The 23,382-nt window shown below is 39.8% G+C and overlaps 2 protein-coding genes across 2 annotated transcripts in view; both read left to right on the top strand.

The window, feature by feature from the left end:
* Positions 1–63: 63 nt before the first annotated feature.
* Positions 64–5,416, top strand: tstd2 (thiosulfate sulfurtransferase like domain containing 2). The gene is made up of 9 exons (XM_085903578.1): positions 64–280; positions 744–1,033; positions 1,109–1,217; positions 1,473–1,592; positions 2,363–2,468; positions 2,951–3,066; positions 3,139–3,297; positions 4,175–4,313; positions 4,387–5,416. Exons 1-9 carry the CDS (start codon positions 152–154, stop codon positions 4,608–4,610), a joined length of 1,392 nt encoding a protein of 463 aa, XP_085759704.1. The 5' UTR covers positions 64–151; the 3' UTR covers positions 4,611–5,416.
* A 598-nt stretch (positions 5,417–6,014) lies between these two features.
* The window catches only part of fgfrl1a (fibroblast growth factor receptor like 1a), a 37,724-nt gene continuing 20,356 nt past the window's right edge, over positions 6,015–23,382 (top strand). Inside the window, exons 1-3 of the mRNA XM_085901337.1 lie at positions 6,015–6,299; positions 8,120–8,208; positions 20,747–21,019. Coding sequence (XP_085757463.1) covers positions 6,274–6,299; positions 8,120–8,208; positions 20,747–21,019 — 388 coding nt within the window. The 5' untranslated portion in view covers positions 6,015–6,273. The remainder of the gene's footprint in view (positions 6,300–8,119; positions 8,209–20,746; positions 21,020–23,382) is intronic.

Raw genomic sequence — 23,382 nt, 5'->3', positions numbered from 1 at the left:
AAAATTACATAAAAATTAAATAAAAATTAGATTAACAAGTTGTTCATCGGGCTCATTCAAGTGAGACGCACAACTGAAGTGCAACCAACTATTCTGTCCGTCCTGTCAAGTCGGAGATTGTCTAGCGACAAGAGCTGCCAAGAAAATAAACATGACTGTAGTCTCTTCTGAGTTTCTAGCCTGGGAATTAGAAAATGCATGTGTGCCTACTAAAGTATTGAAAGAGGAGAAACAGCTCTGTGCGTCGCTAAGAAAATTCTACAATCTAAACAAAAGGAAGGTGAGTAGGGAAAAGTGTTCAATCTGTAATATTTATGCAAGTCCCAAGTTACTAGGGCAAAAAATCGAGAAAATTAATTCAAGTCTCACGTTTTCGTAAATTGAACTGTACAAAGTGTATTACGGAAGCTGCTAAAAAAACTTGATGAAGATAAAAAAAAGACAAAGAAAATGTAGCGAGAAATTGTTAGGGATTAATGTCCACAACATATAAAACTAATGCAAACCATTTACGATTTGCCAAAAGTTTGAAACCATAGGTATACTGTAAACTACTAACTAATATAGTTTCAAACTCATATTCAGTATTACTTTAAAAGTACAACTCTTTAAAAGAACAACTCGGCTGAACTTAGCTCCTAACTAAGGATAAATTCCCCAGAACAATTCATGAAACGGTAGAGCGAATAGGTGGAGATTTATTGTGCATTGTGGTCACCAAAAAGCCATTTTGTCTTTTTCAGTCCTTTGGTGCCTTTGTAGCATCCAAGCAGGAAGCAACTCCAGATCCGAGGGGGAGTCCATCCTGGAGCTGCTGCAGCCGCACCTTTGCTGAGCATGCTGCCATTCACCAGCATGTCGCCAGAATGCATGCTGGTGAAATCCAACGAATGGCAATGGCCCAGTATGAGCACACGCTTAACCAAAAGCAAGAGGAAAAAGACGATGCCAAACTGCGTGATGAAAGTTTGTCTGTGGACGTCACTGCATGGATGCCAGACGTTAGTCACATCCCAAAGGAGCAGTTTGAGAAGTAGCCACATTTTCAGCCATTTTTTTTTATACAACCTTTGTCTCAGTTTAACCCCATTCTTTTTCTTCTGCCCAGAGGTCCTGGCAAAGTTCTCCTTTACTATCGTTACTGCCGCGTTGAGGAGCCACACGTTGTCTGTGCTTGGCAGAGAGCTTTATGCCAGCGCCTCCATTTAACTGGCAAGGTATGGAGCCATTAAAGTTAAATGCAATGGTGGTAAGCCTTAGTGCATTTTCAGGTATTAGTACTTTACTTGAGTATTTGTTCTTCTGACGGAACAAACTTTTGTTTTCATTGGTGCCAAGTTCTCAAAATACAATGGTGACCTGAGATACGAATGACTCGACTTTTTTTGATTGGACTTGCGAGCGCAAACTTCAGATACTCTTTTCACCTCCGGCAAATTGTTCCATAAAACCAAATACGTGTTGTCCTTCAGGTGAGGGTGGCCACAGAGGGCATCAACGGAACAGTAGGGGGCACCCGGATCGCCACTGAGCTCTATGTGGACGCCTTGTGCTCACATCCTCTTTTCCACATGGAAAAAGAGGATTTTAAGGTAAGGTATTTGGCCAATACAACATCAATCATACATTCATGGTCTGTCTGTCCTCTTGTGTTTGGGTCATGTATGTTTGCGGTCAATAATAGATGAAAGTGCATTTTCAACGGGCATACTGCTGCGAAATCAACTTAGAAAATTTCCCATCCACAGTCCGATGCTCTGAGTTTACCGATAGTCGGAGTGAAGCAATGCAGACTAGGAAGCAGAGATTTTGGGTGCGAGTCTGAGCTGTACTGTTTGGTCTTGTTTTATTTTTTGTTGCAAAAAGAAAGCAATTCCTCACCAAAATATTTTATTTTTCATGATGCATTTTTCAATTGTTGCAACTTGTACTCAGGGTTGTCTTTTCATCCGAAAAGTTGCTCAAATTTAATTCATTTAGCTCTTCATTTTGCGGACCCCAAAGCTAGTGCTCATGAACAATCAATCATACATGTTGCAGTGGGTCATGTCCTGCCTAAAACTGAAATGGGATTCATAATTGTGTGACGCAACGGCGGAATTTCCTACCTAGAACTCAAGTAGGAGTTCTTTCTTTGCAGGGGATAGAAATACAGTTTATGAGAACTGTTATATTGTCTGTCTACATTACTGCACCATTTGTGTTCACGTTAGGCTTTACACAATCTGAATTTTGCAAAAAACTGCAACATTACTCCATAAGATGAATATTGAACATGTACTTCTTTTGTGTGTGTCCGCGTGCGTGCGTGCGTGTGTGTGTCCGTGCGCGCTTGTGTCTATGTGTGTATGTGTGAGATCAGACTAGCGATGGCGGTCCGGAGTGTTTCACGGGCTTGAAGGTGGGGGTCTTTAAGGAAATTGTCCCGATGGGATTAGACCCTGACGTCATCTCCTACCATTTGGCAGGTACGTTACAGTTGCTAGGTTGCCATGACAACCAGAGATGTAACTCGACTGATGAAATAAAAGTGATCTGCCTTACAATTTCAGTTCTAAACACCAAATCCAATGAAGTTGGAATGTTGTGTAAAATGCTAATTCTTTTCAACTTGTATTTAATTATGACAGAAGATACGTATATAATGTTCAAACAGATTTACTTTTTTTCTGCAAATTTTCTTTCATTTTTAATTTGGTGCCTGCAACCCGTTCCCAAAAATGTGTTCGTTCGTTCATTCATTCATTCGTTCGTTCGTTCATTCATTCATTCATTCATTCATTCATTCATTCATTCATTCATTCGTTATCAAGATAATGACATTGAGAACAGGTTCTCATTTGCACTCCTGACTTAACTAATGACAACAAATGATGATACAGGGACTAAGATGTCTTTTTCTTTTTATTTGGACTTGAATAAAGCAGTTAACTCATGCCTCGCTGCACAGGAAATCATTTGGAGCCTGAGGAGTTTCACAAAGAGGTGGAGGCCTTAATGACTGAAGGGAATGTGCAGAGTGACACTATCCTACTGGACTGCCGCAACTTCTATGAGAGTAAAATTGTATGTAGTGACCTCTATTTATTGATCAGGCCACTTGTACACCTTCTCCTGAACACACTCTTCCACCGTTAGGGTCAGTTCTTACACTGTCTGGCCCCTGACATCCGCAAATTTAGCTACTTCCCGGACTACGTGGACCAGAACTTAGAACTCTTCCGAGACAAAAAGGTCCTCATGTACTGCACCGGAGGCATCCGCTGCGAGCGAGGCTCCGCTTACCTTCGCTCTAAAGTAAGATTTCTCTTTTTTTGGTTTTCTTTTTTTATTATTTGTAATTATTGAATGTCATCTGTAGGTCTGTGCCAAGCACTGATTTGACAGTTTACCGTGATTAAAAAAAAAAAAAAAAAGTCAAGCTTTCAATTTCTGCTTTTTTGTGGGGATTCCTAAACAGGATTATAGTAATTTGGGACATTTAGCTCCGTTGAATTATTTTTGGCATTGTTAGTTTTTATTAGGTCTTTTTTTTTTTTTCTTCAAAAAACACTTGTTTTAGTTTTTTTTTAGTTTTCTGGTTTTTAAGTGTTTAGCTTGTGCGCATGACTTAGTGTGTAGTAACTATTCAACAAAAAACATCACAAGCCATTCAAGCCAAAACCAGACTCAAACTCATCTGCTAAAAACTTTACTAACACCATGATTCTGCAATATTTTCGCCCACAGTTAGTATCAAATTGGAAGATGCATAGTCATGAGTGAACTGACGACAAAGTAGTTGTGTGATGTTCTAACAGGAGCCAGTATCAGTGTGGCTGTACACAATGATTGTAACCCACTTTATAAATGCAGATCTGATTCGGGTGTATTTTACCTTTCTGCAAAAACCAGGTTTAAATATTTTCAAAATCTTGTTGTTTTATTCTATAAGAAATTATTTTAATGATTAAGATTCATTTCAATTGTTTTTATTATTATTGTCTAATCAAATTCATTCAAATATTTTTTCCCCCATTTGTTGATTATTTGTTGTGCACGTGTAGTATTATAATGGTTTTACTGGTTTGTTCCAGAGAAGCAACAACAAAACTTTCTGGTATTTCACAGGTGCCCTGGCAAAGGTATGCCAGTGTTATTTTTTTTTATAAATATATTTTTTTTCTTTTTGCAGAACGTCTGCAAAGAAATTTATCAGCTGAAAGGTGGAATCCACAAATACCTTGAACGCTTCCCAGACGGCTTTTACCGCGGGAAGCTCTTTGTTTTTGACGAACGCTACGCCATTTCTTCCAACAATGATGTCATCGCCGGTGAGTCGCCCCCCTCCAGGCCTCTATATTCTTCCGTCCCGCTTCACCGCTGTTAACCTGAATCCGTCTTTAGGTTGCAGGTACTGTGGACGACCCTGGGATCGCTACCAGCTGTGCACCACGCCCTTCTGCTGTCAACTGGTGCTTTCCTGTACCATTTGCCGCTCGGAGGGGCACACTGCCTGCTGCCCCGGCTGCCTCGGCGGCGGCGCACGGCGCAAAGAGGAATGCGAGTGCACCGACGGACGTCCTAGGATCCCTCAAGATGTGAAAAATGATGACAGCCCGCTTCATTAGGTACATTTGGTCAAAGACTACATTCGGCAATTGCTTTTTGCTCCTCTTGCACAGCAAATGAGGCAACCAAAATATTTGGAACAAGTCTTGGTGTGACACAGTACACTTCAAACCACAATAACAAACGCATTGTTTCAAGGGTGTGTGCAAATAGGTTTTTTACTGTATTTCAGTCGATTTTTCCGATATTTGTACTTGAGTATAGTGAGGACATATTTTTCATTTGAACCTTTTGCTTATATACCCTACATTTAAAAACAGATACGTATCTGAACTTGTATCTACCTCTGTCTTGTTATCTTTACAATACAAAATTGCCTCCCATTTTATTGGGCATTTGTACCGAATGAAGCGGCTTGTCGTTTGTGAAGGTTCATACTGTTTTAATTAAGTTTACTATTTTGAACAGTTCGTTTAGTCAGACAGGGAAGATTTGACCTACTTTACATGTTTCGGCTACTTCCTGTAGCCTTTCTCAGAAGCGTCACAATATGGAAAAATACAAAATTGGCTTGTGAGCTTGAAAAGGGCTTTTAGTTGTACATGTTTGTTCCCTTTATTATTTTATTGTTTGCTATTTTACTATACATGTTATCCCTCTAATTTACCAACAAATGATTACTTTTGGGATGCAGGTTTTTCAATTTGTTTTCAACCTTAGTTCTTAGTCAACTAAGCATGAAATAAAATAAAAAGTGATGATAATGATTGAGTATTAAATGTTTGTCCTTTTATTTAAAACCCTACGCCATATGTCATATCATTTCTCTTGATACCATAGGGCCTATGGTATCAAGAGAAATGAAGCAAATACCCTGGGAATGAAATAAAAAGAGATTTACTCGTTTAAAATGTCATTGCTGATTGCTTTTTTTATATAAGGGGTAAAAATAAATTGAAAATGGATTTTGGCGAGCTTTGTGTTTTTTTAAGTATGTGGTAATACTTTCCGACCGGCAGATGGCGGCATTTGTCCGCCAAGTCCGTTTAAGAGGATTGAATACAGCCACCAACGTCAAAACATTTCATCATGAAAAAGTCCAGCCTCTATTTTAAGTATCATTAATAAAAAAAGGTAAATTTTTGCAATTTATAGCTCGTTTGTGGCGTAACATTAACATAACATTTCTTTGAATAGGTACTTAATAAAAATGACATATAAATAAAAAAAAATTTAAAACAGTATTTTGGAGGTTATCCAGAAGGTCTGATGGAATATCGTTATCTGACAACCTTTGTAAAGAACATGGTCCAAAATTGTCCTCCGACGCGCCTGCCCTCTGATTGGTCAATGCCCTGATTGGCCTCGGCTGTGATTGGTGGAAAGTTCGGGCGTGGGCGGGTACAATCCATCCAGAGCAGTCCCCTGGTTTTCCTGCCTGCGGGCTCAAAGTTTGAGAACACTAAGTGGAGAGGACCCGGGGCGCGTTTTTTTCTTCTTCTTGCTTTCTTTCCTTTTTTTAATGCAATATCCCCTCCACTCATCAGTGTGACTCATTAACATAGTATTCATTTTACTTCTTCTCTAAAATTTATTATTACGCCTGATGGTCGACATATTCCCAAGCAAGAGGCACATCCTACTGCTGGATTAAGCCACTGACGTCATTTTTCTATCGGTTTATTTTTATTGGAGGGGAGTATTAGTTAATTTAACCATCTAATGGCTGATCGACATATATTTGAAAAGTAAGTGACATTATACAATTAAACGTCTGCACGTGTCCCTTAATATCTTCCGTGCGTGTAAAATCCATGTTACAAGTTTGGCCCCAAAAGTATTAAATGTCGGTAAAAAATACACATTATTTTGAAACAGACGCGCCACTAAATCAATAATAGTTGGCTAAAAGGTTTGCTTCATGAATTGATATCTGTGACGTTATTCAATGACAAAATAAGCAGAGCTGTCACATTAAAATGACAGAAGTATGATTTTCCTCAAAGTTCTCATATTCATAATCTATTGCATTACTAGTTGCTCTCTTTAGTAGGTAATATTATTCACAATAAATTGCATACGAGGCTTAAAACGACTGTTTTCTGTGTAATTTATGACTGGTGTTTCATTGTTTCCACTAAATAAACTATTTAATGAGCGGTATTAAAACCACTGTTCTCAAAATGCATGAATCTACTCTTCATAAAGAATGATAAAAAAACAAATTATGGGAAAAGAAACACTCACTGGACAGATGGACGTCATAAATCTCGCTGTAAATCATAAATGGTGTAGTCGTGAGATAGTTCAGTTTAATTTTGACATGTTTATTTACCCACAGTCCCTTCAAACTTGTGTGATTTGTTCTAAAAGTTCTGGAAATGACAGATGTGTCCTCTGATCTTCCGCCAGCTTTATTTTCATCCTATTTGTCCACCAAGGAGTGTTGAGAACGAACTGAAATGACAAACTGGAACTGTGAGGGGGAGGCTGAAAAGTTGCAGGATGTGTTTATGACAAAAAAGTTGTGTGAGAAAAATGCAGTGGATGAGGAAAGTAATAATATAAATACAAAAAGTCATGGTATTATGGTAAAATGTCATTTTTACCAGAAAAGTTGCCACATACCATGAGAAATAGCTGTATTGCATCCATTTAATCCACGGGTGGTAAACTCTAGGCCTCGGGGCCAAATCCGGCACACAATATCATTTAATGTGGCCCATGAAGCCAAACACGTAATGTGTGTTGCCTTTACGTTTCTTGTCAATTGTCTTCACTTTTAACACTGAGATGAATTATTGCAATAATTTTTGCGAATTTTAAAATGTTAAATAAAAAAATAAAAAAAGTAAATTAAATTTAATGCTATGAGAATACAGAAGATACGATACCAGATACAAAAAAAGGCCATTTCCCAACCATAAAGTTGTAATACTATGAAAACCATATTATAATCAAAAGTATTATGACAAAATCATAATGGTACTAAGAGAAAATGTCGCAATACTTCAATAAAAAGTAATTCTATGAGAAAAAAAAATGTACTATTATGATAAACACTCAAGTTACAAGAGTGAAGTCATAGCATTAAGAAAAGAAGTCACAAATTTACCCCCAAAAAAGTAATGCAGTGATATTATGCACCAAAAGTAATACTGAAAACAGATGAATAAAGTTCTTATACTCTGAAAAAAAAAAACTTGTAATAAGAGTAGCATAAAGTAAATTTGGATTATTATAAAATTATTCATGACTTCCAAAATAAGCAATAACACAAGAATGAGGACAGATACCTAAGGTTGCCACTCACCTAATGATGTGGCCAAACATGAGAAAAATGAGGTTGATGACTCAAAGCGGCGCACCAGGCAAATGACCCTAGCAACATAGTACAACCAACTCACTGCAACAGAAAAACCTGGTGTTCATACTGTGAAACGTTTTGAGGTACCACCTATACTGTACTTAATTATGATTGTTTTATTAAAACCACCAATTTTTTGGGGTAAAAGATTGAATGATTACAATGGACAAGTAATCTTGACAACAATACTGATTTTTGTAGGCTGAAGACATCTAAAACCTCTGTGATGACGTCACTGTTGTTCCACCTGCTGCTGCTGGAGTCCATCTTGATGTGCTGTGGGGCCAGAGGTCAGTGACATCCAGGAAAGGTGGAATGTGTCCCACTACCTTTGCCACCTATTGCATCACTAAATGCTGTACTGTGTACGTGACTCTCCGTGTGTGGTCCTGTTAGCTGAGAGGTGGGTGGGCAGAGTCTCTACAAATGAGCAAAAGTATTGAAACGGACATTATTAAATGAAGTCATAATGAATTACATGTAATATTTGGTGACTTGCAATAACAGCATCTTTTTGAAAAGTGTTTCAATCACATTTCAAGAACATTTTATACTTAGCTACAGTACTTGCGTTTAATTGGCATGAGGATTAGAAAAGTTTCTCCTGTGTAAGGGATTACTCGACCCAAAAAGGTCAACCCCCCCCCCGGAGTAAAATAACAAACAAGGGTGCCCCGTGCAGATGAGCGGATGCTAAGCACCGGGCGGAAGCCATCGAGATTGCGTCGCTGATGATTTTTCTCGCCACAACAAAGCGGCATTGAGCCAGGCGGCGTGCTGCCACGGGACCAAAAGTAAATACGGGGGCCATAGATGAGTAGATCAGATTAGGGTGTCAGGGGGATGTTTGCAGGGCATTTCCTCCTCCTCGGTGGAAGGCGAGCAGGAAGTGACGTGGGAAGCCAGGAAAGACGCGGGCAGCGGGAGAAAAAAAACAAAGAGACCAAATGACCAGGAAAGCCCCTTTCACACTGACTGTGTCAGCTGGTCAGTTGTTCAATTTGTAACGGAATTACAAGTACAAGTTTTTTGTGGTCCAAATTAGGGCAGAGGTGGAATAAGTCTGATCAAACACAAACACTTTTTCTGTGGAATATTCACAAGCGTTTTTATTCTTTATCAATGTCTTTTAGCTGAAATCGTCTTTTTGCACCAAACTTCAAAATAAAAACACAGGAAAGCTGTAAGCATTCATGTTAACTACTAGGTCACTATGTTTCCCTGGGGCTGGTTATAGAAGTTTTTTTTTAAACATGTTAAGCAGAGACAGGAAATACAAAGCAGACAGTATATACAGCAAATCCCCCTCCATTTTGGGGCTTGCGTTCCAGAACACTCCGCAATAAGTGAAAACCGCAAAGAAATCTACCTTGGACACGATATCATGATTCAACTCGCGTCATTTCATCTTCATTCATTGCCCTTTTAAAACATTTCTGGCAATTATTTTTTACAATGCCGCAAAATGCCAGCAAAGGGCAAAAAGAGTAAATTAATAACACTGACAAAAACAAATCTGTGAAATACAGGGACCTCAAGCCCCGGAAGCTGTGATGAGAGGGTTGTATGGTATTGTGTCAAATGTTATTTAAAATGAATAAACTAGTCTCCTTTAAAATCAATTGGTGTTTTGCTTTGAATGTGAATAGTCGTCAGCGATAGCAAATGGGATAGGTTTCAAGGAGTCAAAATGATGTTGCAGACATTTGGATGGCAGCTGTTGAGGTCCAAAGCATTTGCTTTTTACATTAACACAAAATCAACTCTGCCTCCTTTTTGAAATATGATGCCATTTTGCTGCGCCACGTTAATTTCACACACTTCCGAATATACAACAGAATCTTTGAAGGGAAATTTGACAGTTTTTTTTTTTGGAGATGGCTGATATGAAAACTATGGGCATTCAATTTGGCGGCTATATACTGTGAAACATTCTAAAAAAGAAGGGAGAAGTGCTATTCAGACAATTCCGGCATTCCCACCAACCCCCAAGACCACCTCCCCTCTAAAGCCACACCAACCACAACAAGCAGTGTGCCTGTGGAACTCCAACGCTGACATCATTATTTTCTTATTACAACTAAATCTTAATTTTACGCGGACTTTGGGGTCCAGAATTTAGGAATTGCATCTTGTTTTAGAAAGACACGTTTTTAGGCAGCCGAAGGGGTCCTTTGTTACGTTGATTTAGGTCAGGTATGGGGTCCATTTGCTCCACGCACATCGGAGTCTGTCGACATGTTATTAAAAGAAAAGCAATACGCAAATGACAATATCAGGCAGATTGATGCAATGTGAATTGGATGGAAGAGAGAATAACACAGCCACTTATTCTACTAATGTGTCCAGCCACGCTCTTTGAGTTGTGTGGATGTGGTGCTTCTGCGAACTTCCCCCTTTCCGAATCAAAAACAATCCTAGCTATGTATCTATAACCCTGTAATAAAGTTGTCATAAAGCTCAAACAGCCAGACTTCTTATTACATGCCTAACGCCTTTAAATTGTTCAAGGAAATTCATCAAATCACTAGCACTAAGGTTTACGCGCTAGTCAACCAGCTTCCTAAGGTCGTTATATCGTCCATTTAAAATACTACTTGAAAATGTATTTATGGTGAAAGAAATTGGGTTCCGTGAACAAACTGCATTAGACAGAAAGTCAAGTCGGATCAAAGCGAGTAAACGAAAGATTTAGATGTATTTTGTTGATTGTGGTATTTTGCATTCATGTATTACCTGTCTGTATTATGGTATATGAACATTTTACTGGGAACATATCATATTTGCTACTTTAGGCAATGAAATGTTTTAAATGTCTTCAAAGCAGCTTGAAAAAGTGTTGAAGTCTTCAATTTGACTTCCATAAATCCAAAATGTTAACCATCAGCAGGGCTATAATCCAAACCCAATTGATTCACTGACTGATTACGAGTCGTGTCCTATTACTTTTGCACGTTATAGGCTTCTTGTGTGGGTTTGTTTGTCGCTCGACAGTCCGGATGCACTCCCTTAAGACCAAACCTCAAGTCAAATATAAGATGTGGCCGACAGAATTAGAAGCTGTCTGTCATTGTTGTGGCATAGCATGGCTGACATGTGCAAACCTCTCTCGCCAACCCCAAGACCCCACAAAATCTCCCCTCCCTTCAAACCTCGCAACCTCGGTGCCAGCTGCTGATGTGGAATCCACACCACGGGGGGAATGTGAGAGTAGTGTGAGAGATGTGGGGGTGGGTGTATGCTGGTGGGCCCGCAGAGACCACAGCTCTTAAGGCGCCGTAGTCAGCCACCAAACTTTTTTTTTTTTGGTCACCCCATCATGAAATTGATAGAATTCCTTTCTCATGTCGAGTTGGGACGCTTTGGTTGATTGGTCAACCATTTTAATCATTGCAAAAGTCCAAATTTCAATCGGCGTGCAATATTTTCGTACAAGGAACCATATTTGGAAACGGGGGCCAAAATGGAGGCTGCGTGCCTCACTAGACTGCAGTGGAATCCAGCCAAACTATAAAGGAAGTTACGGATAAAAGACAACAAAGTACAAAAAAAAAAGTGCATGTTAATCATATAGACATGGAGTATGGTTTAGAGACATTTTGTGTGCAAGGAAACAAAGTATTTGTTCAGTTGCGCTAAAATGGATGCCACGTCTTACTATAAGTACAGAAACTGTGATTCTTCCTAGCCAATCAGTAAAGAAAGGCAATGATGACATTGTAAAAAAAAAAAGTTGGTTGGTTGGTTTATTTTTATTTGATTGCTAATGCATTTCCTGGTTGTTTGCTTTGTTACATTCATGAGTCGGTCGGTCAGTCAGGTAGGTAGGTAGGTAGGTCGGTCATGCTCATGGCATGTCAGTTACTTAGTTGATTACTTACTTATTTGCGTATATGTGCAGAAAAAGCATGATGCGATGTTGGTTGGTTGGTTGGTTGGTCGGTTACATGGTAGTGTAGTTAATTAGTTGACTTGTTGGATATAGCTACTTGTTTGGGTGATTGGTTGGTTGGTTGGTATTTGGTTGGGTAGCTAGTCAGGTGGTTGGTTTGTTACTTGGTTGGGTAGTTAGTCAGGTGGTTGGTTTGTTACTTGGTTGGGTAGTTAGTCAGGTGGTTGGTTTGTTCCTTGGTTGACTGGATAATTACTCGGTTGTTTGGTCGCTTGTTACTTGGCTGGTTGTCAGTTGGTTGATTAATTCCTTAGATGAGCAGATGTGCAAAAGAAACGTATTAGCGGTGGACACGGTGCTTGACCTTTGTTAATGACTCCCCCATGACGCAGTGCTCGACTCATTATTACGCGCTTGTAATCCCTGTGTTGTACTGGTGGCATTGTTGTCACTGCAGGACACAACAGCCCCATTCTTTGTCTAGTCTTCCGTGGATGTAATCTCCAGTTGTTCAATCAGATTGTACGACACAAAAACATGCCTTTTTGTCATTTGGAAAGCCCATCCATCAATACCATTTTCTGAAGCGCTTATTTACCCAAGAAGTAGCCCTCCCAAATAAAAGTGTGTTTAAATTTCCAGCAAAGTCGTTAAATAAATCATTCTCTTCAGTTGTACGGTCACCATTTTTCAGTATGTAGTTAGTTATGTTGTTTCTACTGCCCTGAACTGTATCCACAAGAGTTGATGACTTCAAAGTTGAGTGGGTTTTTTTCTTCCCGTCGTTCTCATCCACATTCATACATTCTTAACTGCTTGCATCATCGTGCGATATACAGTAATCCCTCCTACTTCGCGGCTTCAACTATCGCGGCTTCGCTATATCGCGGGTTTTCAAAAATGCGGAAATGAATTATTTTATCGCAGAAATTTCATCATTTCACGAGGTTTCGCGGCCACTTGAGTTTCTTCATTTTCCTTTAATAATGATAGCTTACGTTTAAAAGTGAAATGAATAAATTAAAGAGTCAGTACAGTATACTTTATCGTCACATGTGACTTCAGGGCGTTCTCGCTGTTGTATATTTTGGACTAACTCATGTTCCGTAGTGGGAAAACCCCGGATGTGGGAGGGGGAGCTTCGGGGACGTTCAGTGTCGCGATGTACGGCCAGTGAACTGACTGTGATGAAAGGAATAAAGCAGTACCCATCACGTCGTTGTCCGAACCATGCTTGCTACATCAGAACCTGGAAAATAGTAAAGATATAACACTCTCCACCGGCGGTGGCCTTCATCTGGACATAGCAATACACTGTTAGTCTCGTCGCTAAGGCATGAATGCGGAGCGCACAGTCCATTGATATGAAAGTCCCCTAGCAGCGAGCTGGTTGATGTCAGCGATAAAAATAGAATATCTTCCAAGAATAGCTCAAAAAAATCTAGTTTCTATTTCGCGGAAATTCCCATTTCGCGGTTGGGTCTGGAACGTAACCCCCGCGAAGTAGGAGGGATCACTGTAAATTCAAGTGCAGAAAGCATGCCGACAGAGACATTAGCGCACACTGACAAATGGACATGACGTGTTGACTGATGTCTGTGTGTGTGCGTGCGTGCATACACTTGTGTGTGTTTTTGCGAATGTGTTTACGTCCTCCAGTGTCAGTCAAGGCCTTGAAACCTTTGGGATACTGGCGTGACGTGCACGTCGTTGTAGTGTACTCAAACAATAGGTAGTATCAAAGCACAATGTAATGGCATCAGGTAGGATACAATAAAATACTCTTTAGGTACAGTCGGTTGGATGGTTGGTTGGTTGGTTGGTTGGTTGGTTGGTTGGTTGGTTGGTTGGTTGGTTGGTTGGTTGGTTGGTTGGTTGGTTAACTACTTGGGGTATTGTTAGTTGCTTGGTTGGCAGGTTGCTAACTACTTGATTTTCTAGTTATTTCGTTTGACGGTTGATTTGTTGCTTTTTATTCCTGGTAATTTGTTGGTCAGTTACTTTGGTTGTTTATTTTGATGGTTGATTATTGTGGGGAAGAAAGAAAGAAAGAAAGAAAGAAAGAAAGAAAGAAAGAAAGAAAGAAAGAAAGAAAGAAAGAAAGAAAGAAAGAAGAGAGAGAGAGAGAGAGAGAGAGAGAGAGAGAGACAGAGAGAGAGAGAGAGAAAGAGAAAGAGAGAGAGAGAGAGAGAGAGAGAGAGAGAGAGAGAGAGAGAGAGAGAGAGAGAGAGAGAGAGAGAGAGAGAGAGAGAGAGAGAAAGAAAGAAAGAAAGAAAGAAAGAAAGAAAGAAAGAAAGAAAGAAAGAAAGAAAGAAAGAAAGAAAGAAAGAAAGAAAGAAAGAAAGAAAGAAAGAAAGAAAGAAAGAAAGAAAGAAATAGGCAGGCAGAATGAAGGTCCATGGTCTCAACCGGTCATTGGCTTATTTAGCGAGATACGCTCTTAGCAGGCATGCCAGCGCGGTGCAACAGTCCGTGGTTCCGACAGCAGGCCTTTGGCCCGAAATGTGCTTTCTTTTGGCAGACGAGCACAGATGTACCGCTTATTGCCTGGCTCCAAAGTTTTAGGACAAGTTCATTCATACAAAAAAAGAAAGTGTTACTTTACAATCATTTTATCAAAGCTAAGTGTTATTTGCAATGATGTGCAAAGACTGTCAGAAGAGTCGTGAGCAATGCTGATTGTAAAATGATTCGATGGTGACTACATTAGGCACGACTGTCATTGACGTACAGTAAGGTGAAAGGAAGCCCTCATCCGATGTGACACTTCATTATATGAGAAGACGGCTTTTTTCTTTGGATGTTTTTAGCCTCAGCGAGCCACTAAAAAGGACAGAGAAGTTGGGGCTCGGCCACAGATTAGAACAAGACACACGTGGATCAACAAATGCACTTAGTCACAGCTCAGGATTTTCAAGGAATGTGGGAGGTGGGCACAGTGTGTGTGTGTTTTGTGTGTGTTGTGTGTTGGGTGCATGCTTGGAATGTCCATCTCCCCACCCAGTCATCCAGAAAAACACACACACTCAGACAGACACACACACTCAGACACACACCTTCAGACACACACACAGGTGGGAAGGATGAGGATTTACTTTTCTTCCAAACTTATTTAGTCACCATTATTGAAATGAATCAATCAATCGTTCAATCAATAAATACACTAACGTCTCGATTTTACGCAGACTTTGGGGTCAAGATTTTGGGCCTCGCGCTAACCCCGAAAGCGTGTCGTATAGACAGTCTTGTTTATTTAGAACGTTTTAGAATGTTTTTAGGCAGCCAAAGGGGTACTGTGTTACATTAATTTAGGTCAGGCATATTGTTGGACAGCCAAAGGGGTCCGTTTGAGCCACACACATCGGAGTCTGTTGACATTTTATTAAAAGAGAATTGAGAAAGTCATTTTGATGCTGTGTGAATTGGATGGAAGAGAAAATAAAGCAGTCATAAAGATCAAACAGCCAGACTTCTTATTATCTAACATCTTTAAATCGTTCACGGAAATTCATCGTGCTATGATTTACGCGCTATTCAGTTAGTTTCGGAAGGTCCTTACATGGTCCATTTAAAGTACCATTAAAAGACCAAAAAAATTGGGCTCCATGACAAAACCACGTTAGACAGAAAGTCGCATCGTATCGAAGGAAGTAAAATCAAGATTTAGGTGTAATTGCTGATTGGACTAACCCAATTAGCCAGGGTACAAAAGTAGCCATTTGTTGATTTTTGACATTTGAAACATTACTAAATAAAATAAATATATACAATAAGACCTTTTCATCGTAACAAGGGCTGCGTTCTAGAAAAATCTAATAACCAGTTATTCAATTCAAAACAAGTTTTGGCTTTTGTTTCTTTTCCCCTTGTGGTCTGTTTTTTATTTCTGCTGACACCTAACAATATTATGATGACTTATGACCAAAAAAAAACCTAAATAAAAACCAAAGTATGTGTTGAGGCTTGCTGAGCCAAGGTACCACACGATCTTGCATGCGGCACTCTGTTGAGGTAACATGGAAACAACAGCAGGTGTGTATGGGCATGTGTGTGTTTTTGTGCGTCCCTGTGTGTGAATATATATGGACATATGCATTTGTGTGTATGTGCAAATATATACAAGTGCATGTGTGTTTGGGACATGTGTGAGTGCATACGTGTGCATGTTGGGGTTAGACTCAGTTGTGTAGTGTGTGGGTGTGTGCTATCACTTGCGTTAATGAGTAATAGCGTCTGCCTCCAGAGAAGCTGATAACCGTTAGGTTGAGGACACACACACACACACACAGGACTGGAGGTCAGGATTGGATGATCTCTATTTGGACACAGTCGAAGTTTGCACACAGGCGTCCGTTCGCTGCAGGATGCTCTGATTTCCATTCAAAGTTGAAGGTCAGCGTGACCGCTGCAAACACATTCTTGGCTGTAAGAATGTGTAGACGCTCTTGACAGGATGCAATAAACAGGTTCCACATTCGAAATATTACTAAGGATCAGGGTCAGGGATGAGGTTAGACACAGGTAAGTCTTTGGTTCCTCACAGGAGATACGACATATCAATAAGAAGATAGAAAACAGCAAGACACAGATATCATTAAAGAAGAAGAAAGTAGTTGATAAGACACCGATGACACAAACATGGCGACTTGAATAGAAGCTTATTGTTCATCCAACTGCCTTTGAGTGTCCCTCAAAGCCCCTCGCCTCCAGTATAACAAGGCGGGCGTGGCTGGCTGACATGCTCCGAGCTGCTGTTCGAGGTAGAAGCAGCTTTTGTACATCCCATTAGGGCTTTGTGTTTGAGTGTGTGTGCAGGATGATAGTATGCCTACGCGCATGCACACAGACAGGCATCTTTGTTGAGTGGCAGCTACGGATTAAGTTGTCTCCTAAAACACACACACGCACTCGCATGCACACACACATTATCTTTGTTGAGTGACAGCTACCCAGTAAATTGTCTCCTAAAACACGTTCATTTAAACACACACACATACATACACAGGTTAACTGCTACTTGTTAGCCCATTGTGACAACTAACATCAGGGCTTTGGGGGTAGTCACGCATCTCATTTTATGAAATGGTTAAGTTAACAAATGAGCCTTTTTCCATTCCATTTATGACAAATGTAAAATAAATGATGTACTTCAGCAAGTGTCATACAAATGTCAAAGGAACTTCAGGGCCTTTCATAAACATATATTAATTTATAACGTTAATATTCATTAGAAAAATGCAATTAGAACTTTTTATAAAATACAAAAACATCTAACAATAATATAAAATACAACAAAATGACATGAAAAAAATCAAGCAATTATTAAAAAAAAATACAACTAAAATAATAATACTCACACCGCTCATTTTATGATAACTGTCAAGTGTCAAAAGAAATTAACCTGTTTGTGTCGAAAATGCACCTCACATTTTTCGACATTATTAATAGGAATAAAATGCAAACGTATGACCTCTGCCTCCCACCCACTGAAAAAAAAACAGATGGTGGGAATATTTAAAAATGATATAATAATGTTAAAATATTCATAAAATATATTTTTTAACACCGGTTTCATGTGGAAACTTCTGATGCCCATCCCAGCTGACTTTAGGCGAGAGGTGGGGCATAACGTGAATTGTTCACCAGCCACTCGCAGTCACGAGAACGCCATCCATCCATCCGGCAGATGACCCCGTCACTGAATGGGAATCGATCCCGCGCTGACCGCACACAAGTCAGGGGAGTGCACCCCATACATCAGCCACGAGAAGTCTCATATACTCAAGTTTGGCGTGACTTCACGTTCTTGTTCTGAAAGCTTGATAGTCATTCTTTTTCCCTGACGCACACAAACACGAACCCCCGTCTGGCTTCCCAGCCAACAACAACAGCAGTGTTGCGATGGACCCTTCGGAACCTTCCGAGTCGACTGTGTCTTTTTGGTATTTTAGCACAGCAAAAACATTGGTAAGATTTAGTATTTTCTTTTCTTTCCATTTTTGGCCACTTTCCCCCACACAAACAGCGAAGGCTGTGAGATTAGCGCAGGGGCGGAGCTTGAAAAATTTCTGTGGAGTGGCCATGGTGAAACAATGACTCATTAAAAGGTGGCACTAAGGTAACATAGTACGTACAAACGCACATATGCATACAGTTTCACAACTCAGTGATTGTCAAGTCAGCGTTAGTGTAAAAATGGCACAAAATTATTGTTTATCCCATGTGTTTTCCAAAAACATTCATCTTTGGCAACTTTGGCAACAACGATGTTATCAGGCTGACAAAATGCAAGAAATGAAATTACTGCCACTGCCACTATGTCTTCCCCTCGTCAGACTGCACAATATAGCATGAAAACAGATGTGCACGTGCAAGAAACTCACACACACACTCACACACACACGTACACACAGAAGTGCGTGCTGACACACAAACATCCTTTAAGGTGCTGCAGGATGTCACATGGAAAAGTAATATAAAAACCAAATGGGCTAAACATTCTGGAAAGTTGTAAAAGACAACTGCAACTTTCTTTCCTTTCCTGCACACATTCTCCCACACACACAAACGATTGGGGGTGGAAGATTATTTGTAGAATTATGAGGAAGAAAATGATAAAATATTAGACCAAAAAAGTTATCTAACAGATAAACAAAGCATATTGGATATTTTAGATTTCTGCAACAAAAAAATCCTGAAATAATAGACAAAATAAATATAATTAAAAAGAAAAATCTTCCATTTTTTTCAGTGATTTTAAACATTAAATTTAATTCATTTTTAGATCAATTGTTCACTCCTAGCCCAATTGTTGCTTATTGTAAAGGGAGTTGAAATGCATTCACTACAACCATACAGCGCTTATATATTGCAAGTTTGGAGCAGTCTAAAACCCCACCACACACACAAACACACACACACACACACGCACGCACACACTAAACACATGCACAAACCAACACACAAACATTGAAAGAGAAACTGAGATCAGTTTCCCTTGAGGAGGTTGCAATGCTGTCTTTTCTTCACTGGTTAACTGTCCAAAACTTGAGCAGTTCACCAAGAGGTCCTGCTCCTGCGAAGCTTTAGTGTGTGTGTATGTGTGTGTGTGTGTGTGTATGTGTGTGTGTGTGTGTGTGTGTGTGTGTGTGTGTGTGTGTGTGTGTGTGTGTGTGTGTGTGTGTGTGTGTGTGTGTGTGTGTGTGCTTGCGTGCGTGCGTGCGTGTGTAAAACTCACTCTGGAGCGATAAACCACTGATATATGACTCGGCCTGAGAGGGAGAGTGTGAATGAGCCGGACGAGGGGAGTGATGTGGAGAAACGGTCTCAAGAGGGTCATGTTGTTTAAGGGGCGACTCATGGGCGGGGCTGGTCAAGGTATGGGGGGCTTTTGGTGGGAATGAGATTTCAATCTGTTGGGATGGAAGAAAATGGCAAAGGGAATGGGAGTAACTTGTGGAGTGTTTAAAAAAAAACAAGACAGTGGTAACTGGAAATGTTCAGCTTGCATAAAGCTAAAACCAATTAGCACTATCACCTCAGTGTGGCTCTATTTTAGCAAGCAGTGAGTTAGCCTTAGCTTCGGACTACTTTGCACATTTACTTCATAGTGCAAAGGTCTTGGGTTCAAATATGGGCTCTGGCCTTCCACATTCCAAAGACATATGTGGTAGCTTAATTGATCACCCCAAATTGTCCGGAGGTGTGATTATGAGTGTGAAGGATTGTTTGTCTATGTGCGAATGGGGTGTAACCTGCTGACCACCCGGAGACCCCTGGGATAAGCTCCAACACACTCGGATGGATGGGTGGATGGAAACTTGAATAAAAAAAACAATAAATACAAGACAATTAGAATATTTAAAAAAGCTCTTGATTAAAAAATACAGAGATATCAAATCAAACACATACATATATTAAAAAATAGAAACAATATTGAAAACTAATATTAATACAAAACAAATTTGAGTGGCTAAAAAATCATACAAAATATTCACCTAAAATATTAGAATTAATCGGAAAATGTTAGACACGAATATTTAAATCATGCACAAATGTGAGGCGTGAATATTTAAAACTATTTAAACATTATTTAAACATAAAGCTGTGACTGGCTGGTGACCAGTTCAGAATGTAGTCTGCCTTTCGCCCGTTGCTGGAATAGGCCAACAGCACCCACTGAGACTCTGTGAACAGGATAAGTGGTGTTGAAAATGGATGGATGGATGGACTAAAATGTCATTCAATTGAAAATAATAAGACGAAAGTAATAAAATAACAATCAAATATTCAGCCAAAATATAAAAAGAAATGTTAGACTAACCTTTCAAATGGACAAAATATTTAAAATTTGTATTTGCACAAAGGTTATTTGTGTTTACCTCACCACCAAAGAAGGGATACTGAACTTTACTGGGATACTGAAATATTAGACTCAATTATTGAAAAAGAATTAAAAATTAGACTAGAATGTCATTCAATTGAAAATAATAAGACTAAAGTAATAAAATAACACTCAAATATTCAACCAAAATATAAAAAGAAATGTTAGAGCAACCTTTAAAATGGACAAAATATTTAAAACTATATGAAAATATTAGACTCAATTATTGAAAAACAATTAAAAGATAGACAAAAACATTCAAATGAATGCAAAAATGGAATACAAAAATACAAACAAAAACAAATAGTATTAGACCAAAACAATTCTAAACTTGAATGGACCTCAGAATTTCTGTCAGAAAAATTGCAATTCAGTCTTTTCCTGAAATTACTCAGGCCTAATATCAACTATTTTTTTAAATCTACTGCATCTGTGAGACTGAATGAGAACATTAAAATTAGAAGTGATTAACAATTAAAAATGTTTATTATGAGTAATAGTGGTGCTTAATATTATGATGTTTAATGTATGTAACTGCCCCACAACATCCCAGGTCCCCCCAGGGTGTCGGAGCGCGTGTCCCATCGGCAGAGCGTGCGACTGGGCCGCACGGTCAAGCTGCCGTGCCCCGTGGAGGGCGACCCACCGCCGCTCATCATGTGGACCAAGAGCGGCCGCAACATCCACAGCGGCTGGACACGCTTCCGGGTGCTCCAGCACGCTCTTCGCATCAAGGAGGTGGAGGCGGACGACGGCGGCGCGTACATCTGCAAGGCCACCAACGGATTCGGCAGCGTCAGCGTCAACTACACGCTCATCATCATTGGTGAGTGCAACAACAACGTTTTGGGTTCAACATGTGTGGTTGTGTTGGCGGGACATTTGTGTTGCGTCATGTCATGTTGTGGGTGCGTCCCAGAGGTGATGTCACCATTGAGCAGACGTTGTGTCTTGCATCTTTAATTACAGTGTCTGAGACAACACACATGCAAACAGCAGCGCACAGTGGATATGAGAATTACCGTCTTTTCGGGACTATAAGCCGCTACTTTTTGCACAAGCTTTGAACCCTGAAGTTTGTAGTCCAGTGCGGCTTGTTTATGGGTTTTGCATGATTTTTATGATATTTTCAGATTTGTTTTGCAAACAGGTATTAGAAATGAGCACTTTTAATTGAAAACACGTGTGGTTTATAGTCCGGTACACACCCTTGTTCAAACTTTTTTTGCAATATAAAAAAATAAGACCAAGACAAATCTTTTCAAAACATTTCCCACAACTAATGTGACCTTAAAGCTAACCTTCCACTCCATTGAAAAACATATTTGTGGTTACGTTTGTTTTGAATGGGAGTCACATCTGCCAATCACCATTTAAAGTGGTCTGATTAAGCAAAAATTAAAGTTCAGATTTTCTAGTTGGCAGTATCAATGTGATTGGTTAATTCTGAACATAGCCAGATGAGTTGTAAGAGGGTGTGCACACCTCAGCAAACACATTATCACATTTGCTTATTTTCACTTCCTCCCAGAAAGATAAAAAATGTTTTTAGTTTTTGTTTGTTTGTTTTCAATAGACCTTTACAAGTTACAACTCACCGGCCGGAAAATGTTTTGGAATGATTTATTGTGGTCTTATTTTTTTTTATATCACAAAAATATGGGACTTTTAACTGGGGTGTGCAGACTTTTTATATTCATTGATTGTGTATCTATAATGGCTGCTGTCCTCATGTATGTATGTCCATCCATCCATCCATCCATCCATCCATCCACCCATCCATTTTCTATACCACTTGTGCCCACGGGGGTCGCGGGCGTGCCGGAGCCTATCCCAGCCGTCATCGGGCAGTAGGCGGGGGACACCCCGAACCGGTCGCCAGCCAATCGCAGGGCACACAGAGACCAACAACCATCCGCCCTCGCACTCACACCTAGGGGCAATTTGGAGTGCTCAATCGGCCTACCAAGCATGTTTTTGGGATGTGGGAGGAAACCGGAGTGCCCAGGGAAAACCCACGTGGGCACGGGGAGAACTTGCAAACTCCACACATGGAGGGTCGAAGGTGTCCTCATGAATGTAAACCAGTAATTTCCAATCTTTATTGAGCCAAGGCCCATATTTTTACATTGGAAAAAACGAGTTCCATTGTTCTGCCCAGAACAATACTGTATAATTTGCTCGCTGGCATAGATGACATACACTATTTGTAGTAGGCCTCCACAGACATTTTTGGGAAGAATTGATTGAAATTGGATATGCCAGGCACCGTGTTACAGTGGCTGGGAATCACTGATGTAAACAACATAGCTACAGCCTGCAAATTGATACACGCAGTTCCGTCCACAATCCGCGTGTGCATGTTTGGCGGGGGAGGGGCCGGGAAGTTTTGGGTCTTACAACAGCTGTCATGTTGGACACCCAGGCGTACAGCTGCTGTCTGTCCATTTTGGCTGACCAATGTTTGTCCTCCACCGTCCTTATATTGAAAACTTTTTTTTTGTGTGACTTTTTTGGGGAGACAGAGCAAATTTGTATAAATGCTTACTTATGTATCAGTGTTGTTGGGCACCAGTTTTCCACATTCCCCGCCAAATCCCAATTTTCCCACAATTCTACATTTTCCACCTTAATAAACAATCAAGTGGATGATGCATTCAGCAACAAAGTTCCTCATCTTTTACATTGTAACTTCAAACTGTTTAGCTCATTCAGAACATCTTAGGAACTACTTCCACATTCCAAAAATTCCAACATTCCCCAAATTCTTCCATAAAATTCCCCCAAAATAGATATTTTTCACAACACTTGTTTACTTGGCCCATCTGTATATCACATTAGATTCAAACCATTCCAACTTCAAACTGTTCAGCTAATTCTAGACATCTTGGAAACCACTTATCAGATGTTTTTTATTGACTAATTTACCTCTGAGCACATTTCTTGACCAGTTCAAACTGTTCACATTCACATTCCAACAATAGACAGTATCAATCGAATCAAAGAGTTTCTTTCCAAACAGGACACAACAAAGTGAATTGGACTTTACAGGTCTGGAAAAAAAAAATGGCAGCTACAACTAGTGCAGAATGCTGCTGCTCAAATATTTACTGATACCAGAAAAGTAGAGCAAATTACATTGGTCCTAAAAGCTGCACAATGGTTTCTTGGGAGTCAAAGAAAGATTTT

The sequence above is a fragment of the Syngnathus leptorhynchus genome, chromosome 2 (genome assembly GCF_054491065.1).
Source record: "Syngnathus leptorhynchus isolate UIUO chromosome 2, UIUO_Slep, whole genome shotgun sequence".
NCBI classification, from domain to species: Eukaryota; Metazoa; Chordata; class Actinopteri; order Syngnathiformes; family Syngnathidae; genus Syngnathus; species Syngnathus leptorhynchus.
Note: the sequence above shows the minus strand (reverse complement) of the source record. Positions and strands in the feature narration are given on the sequence as shown.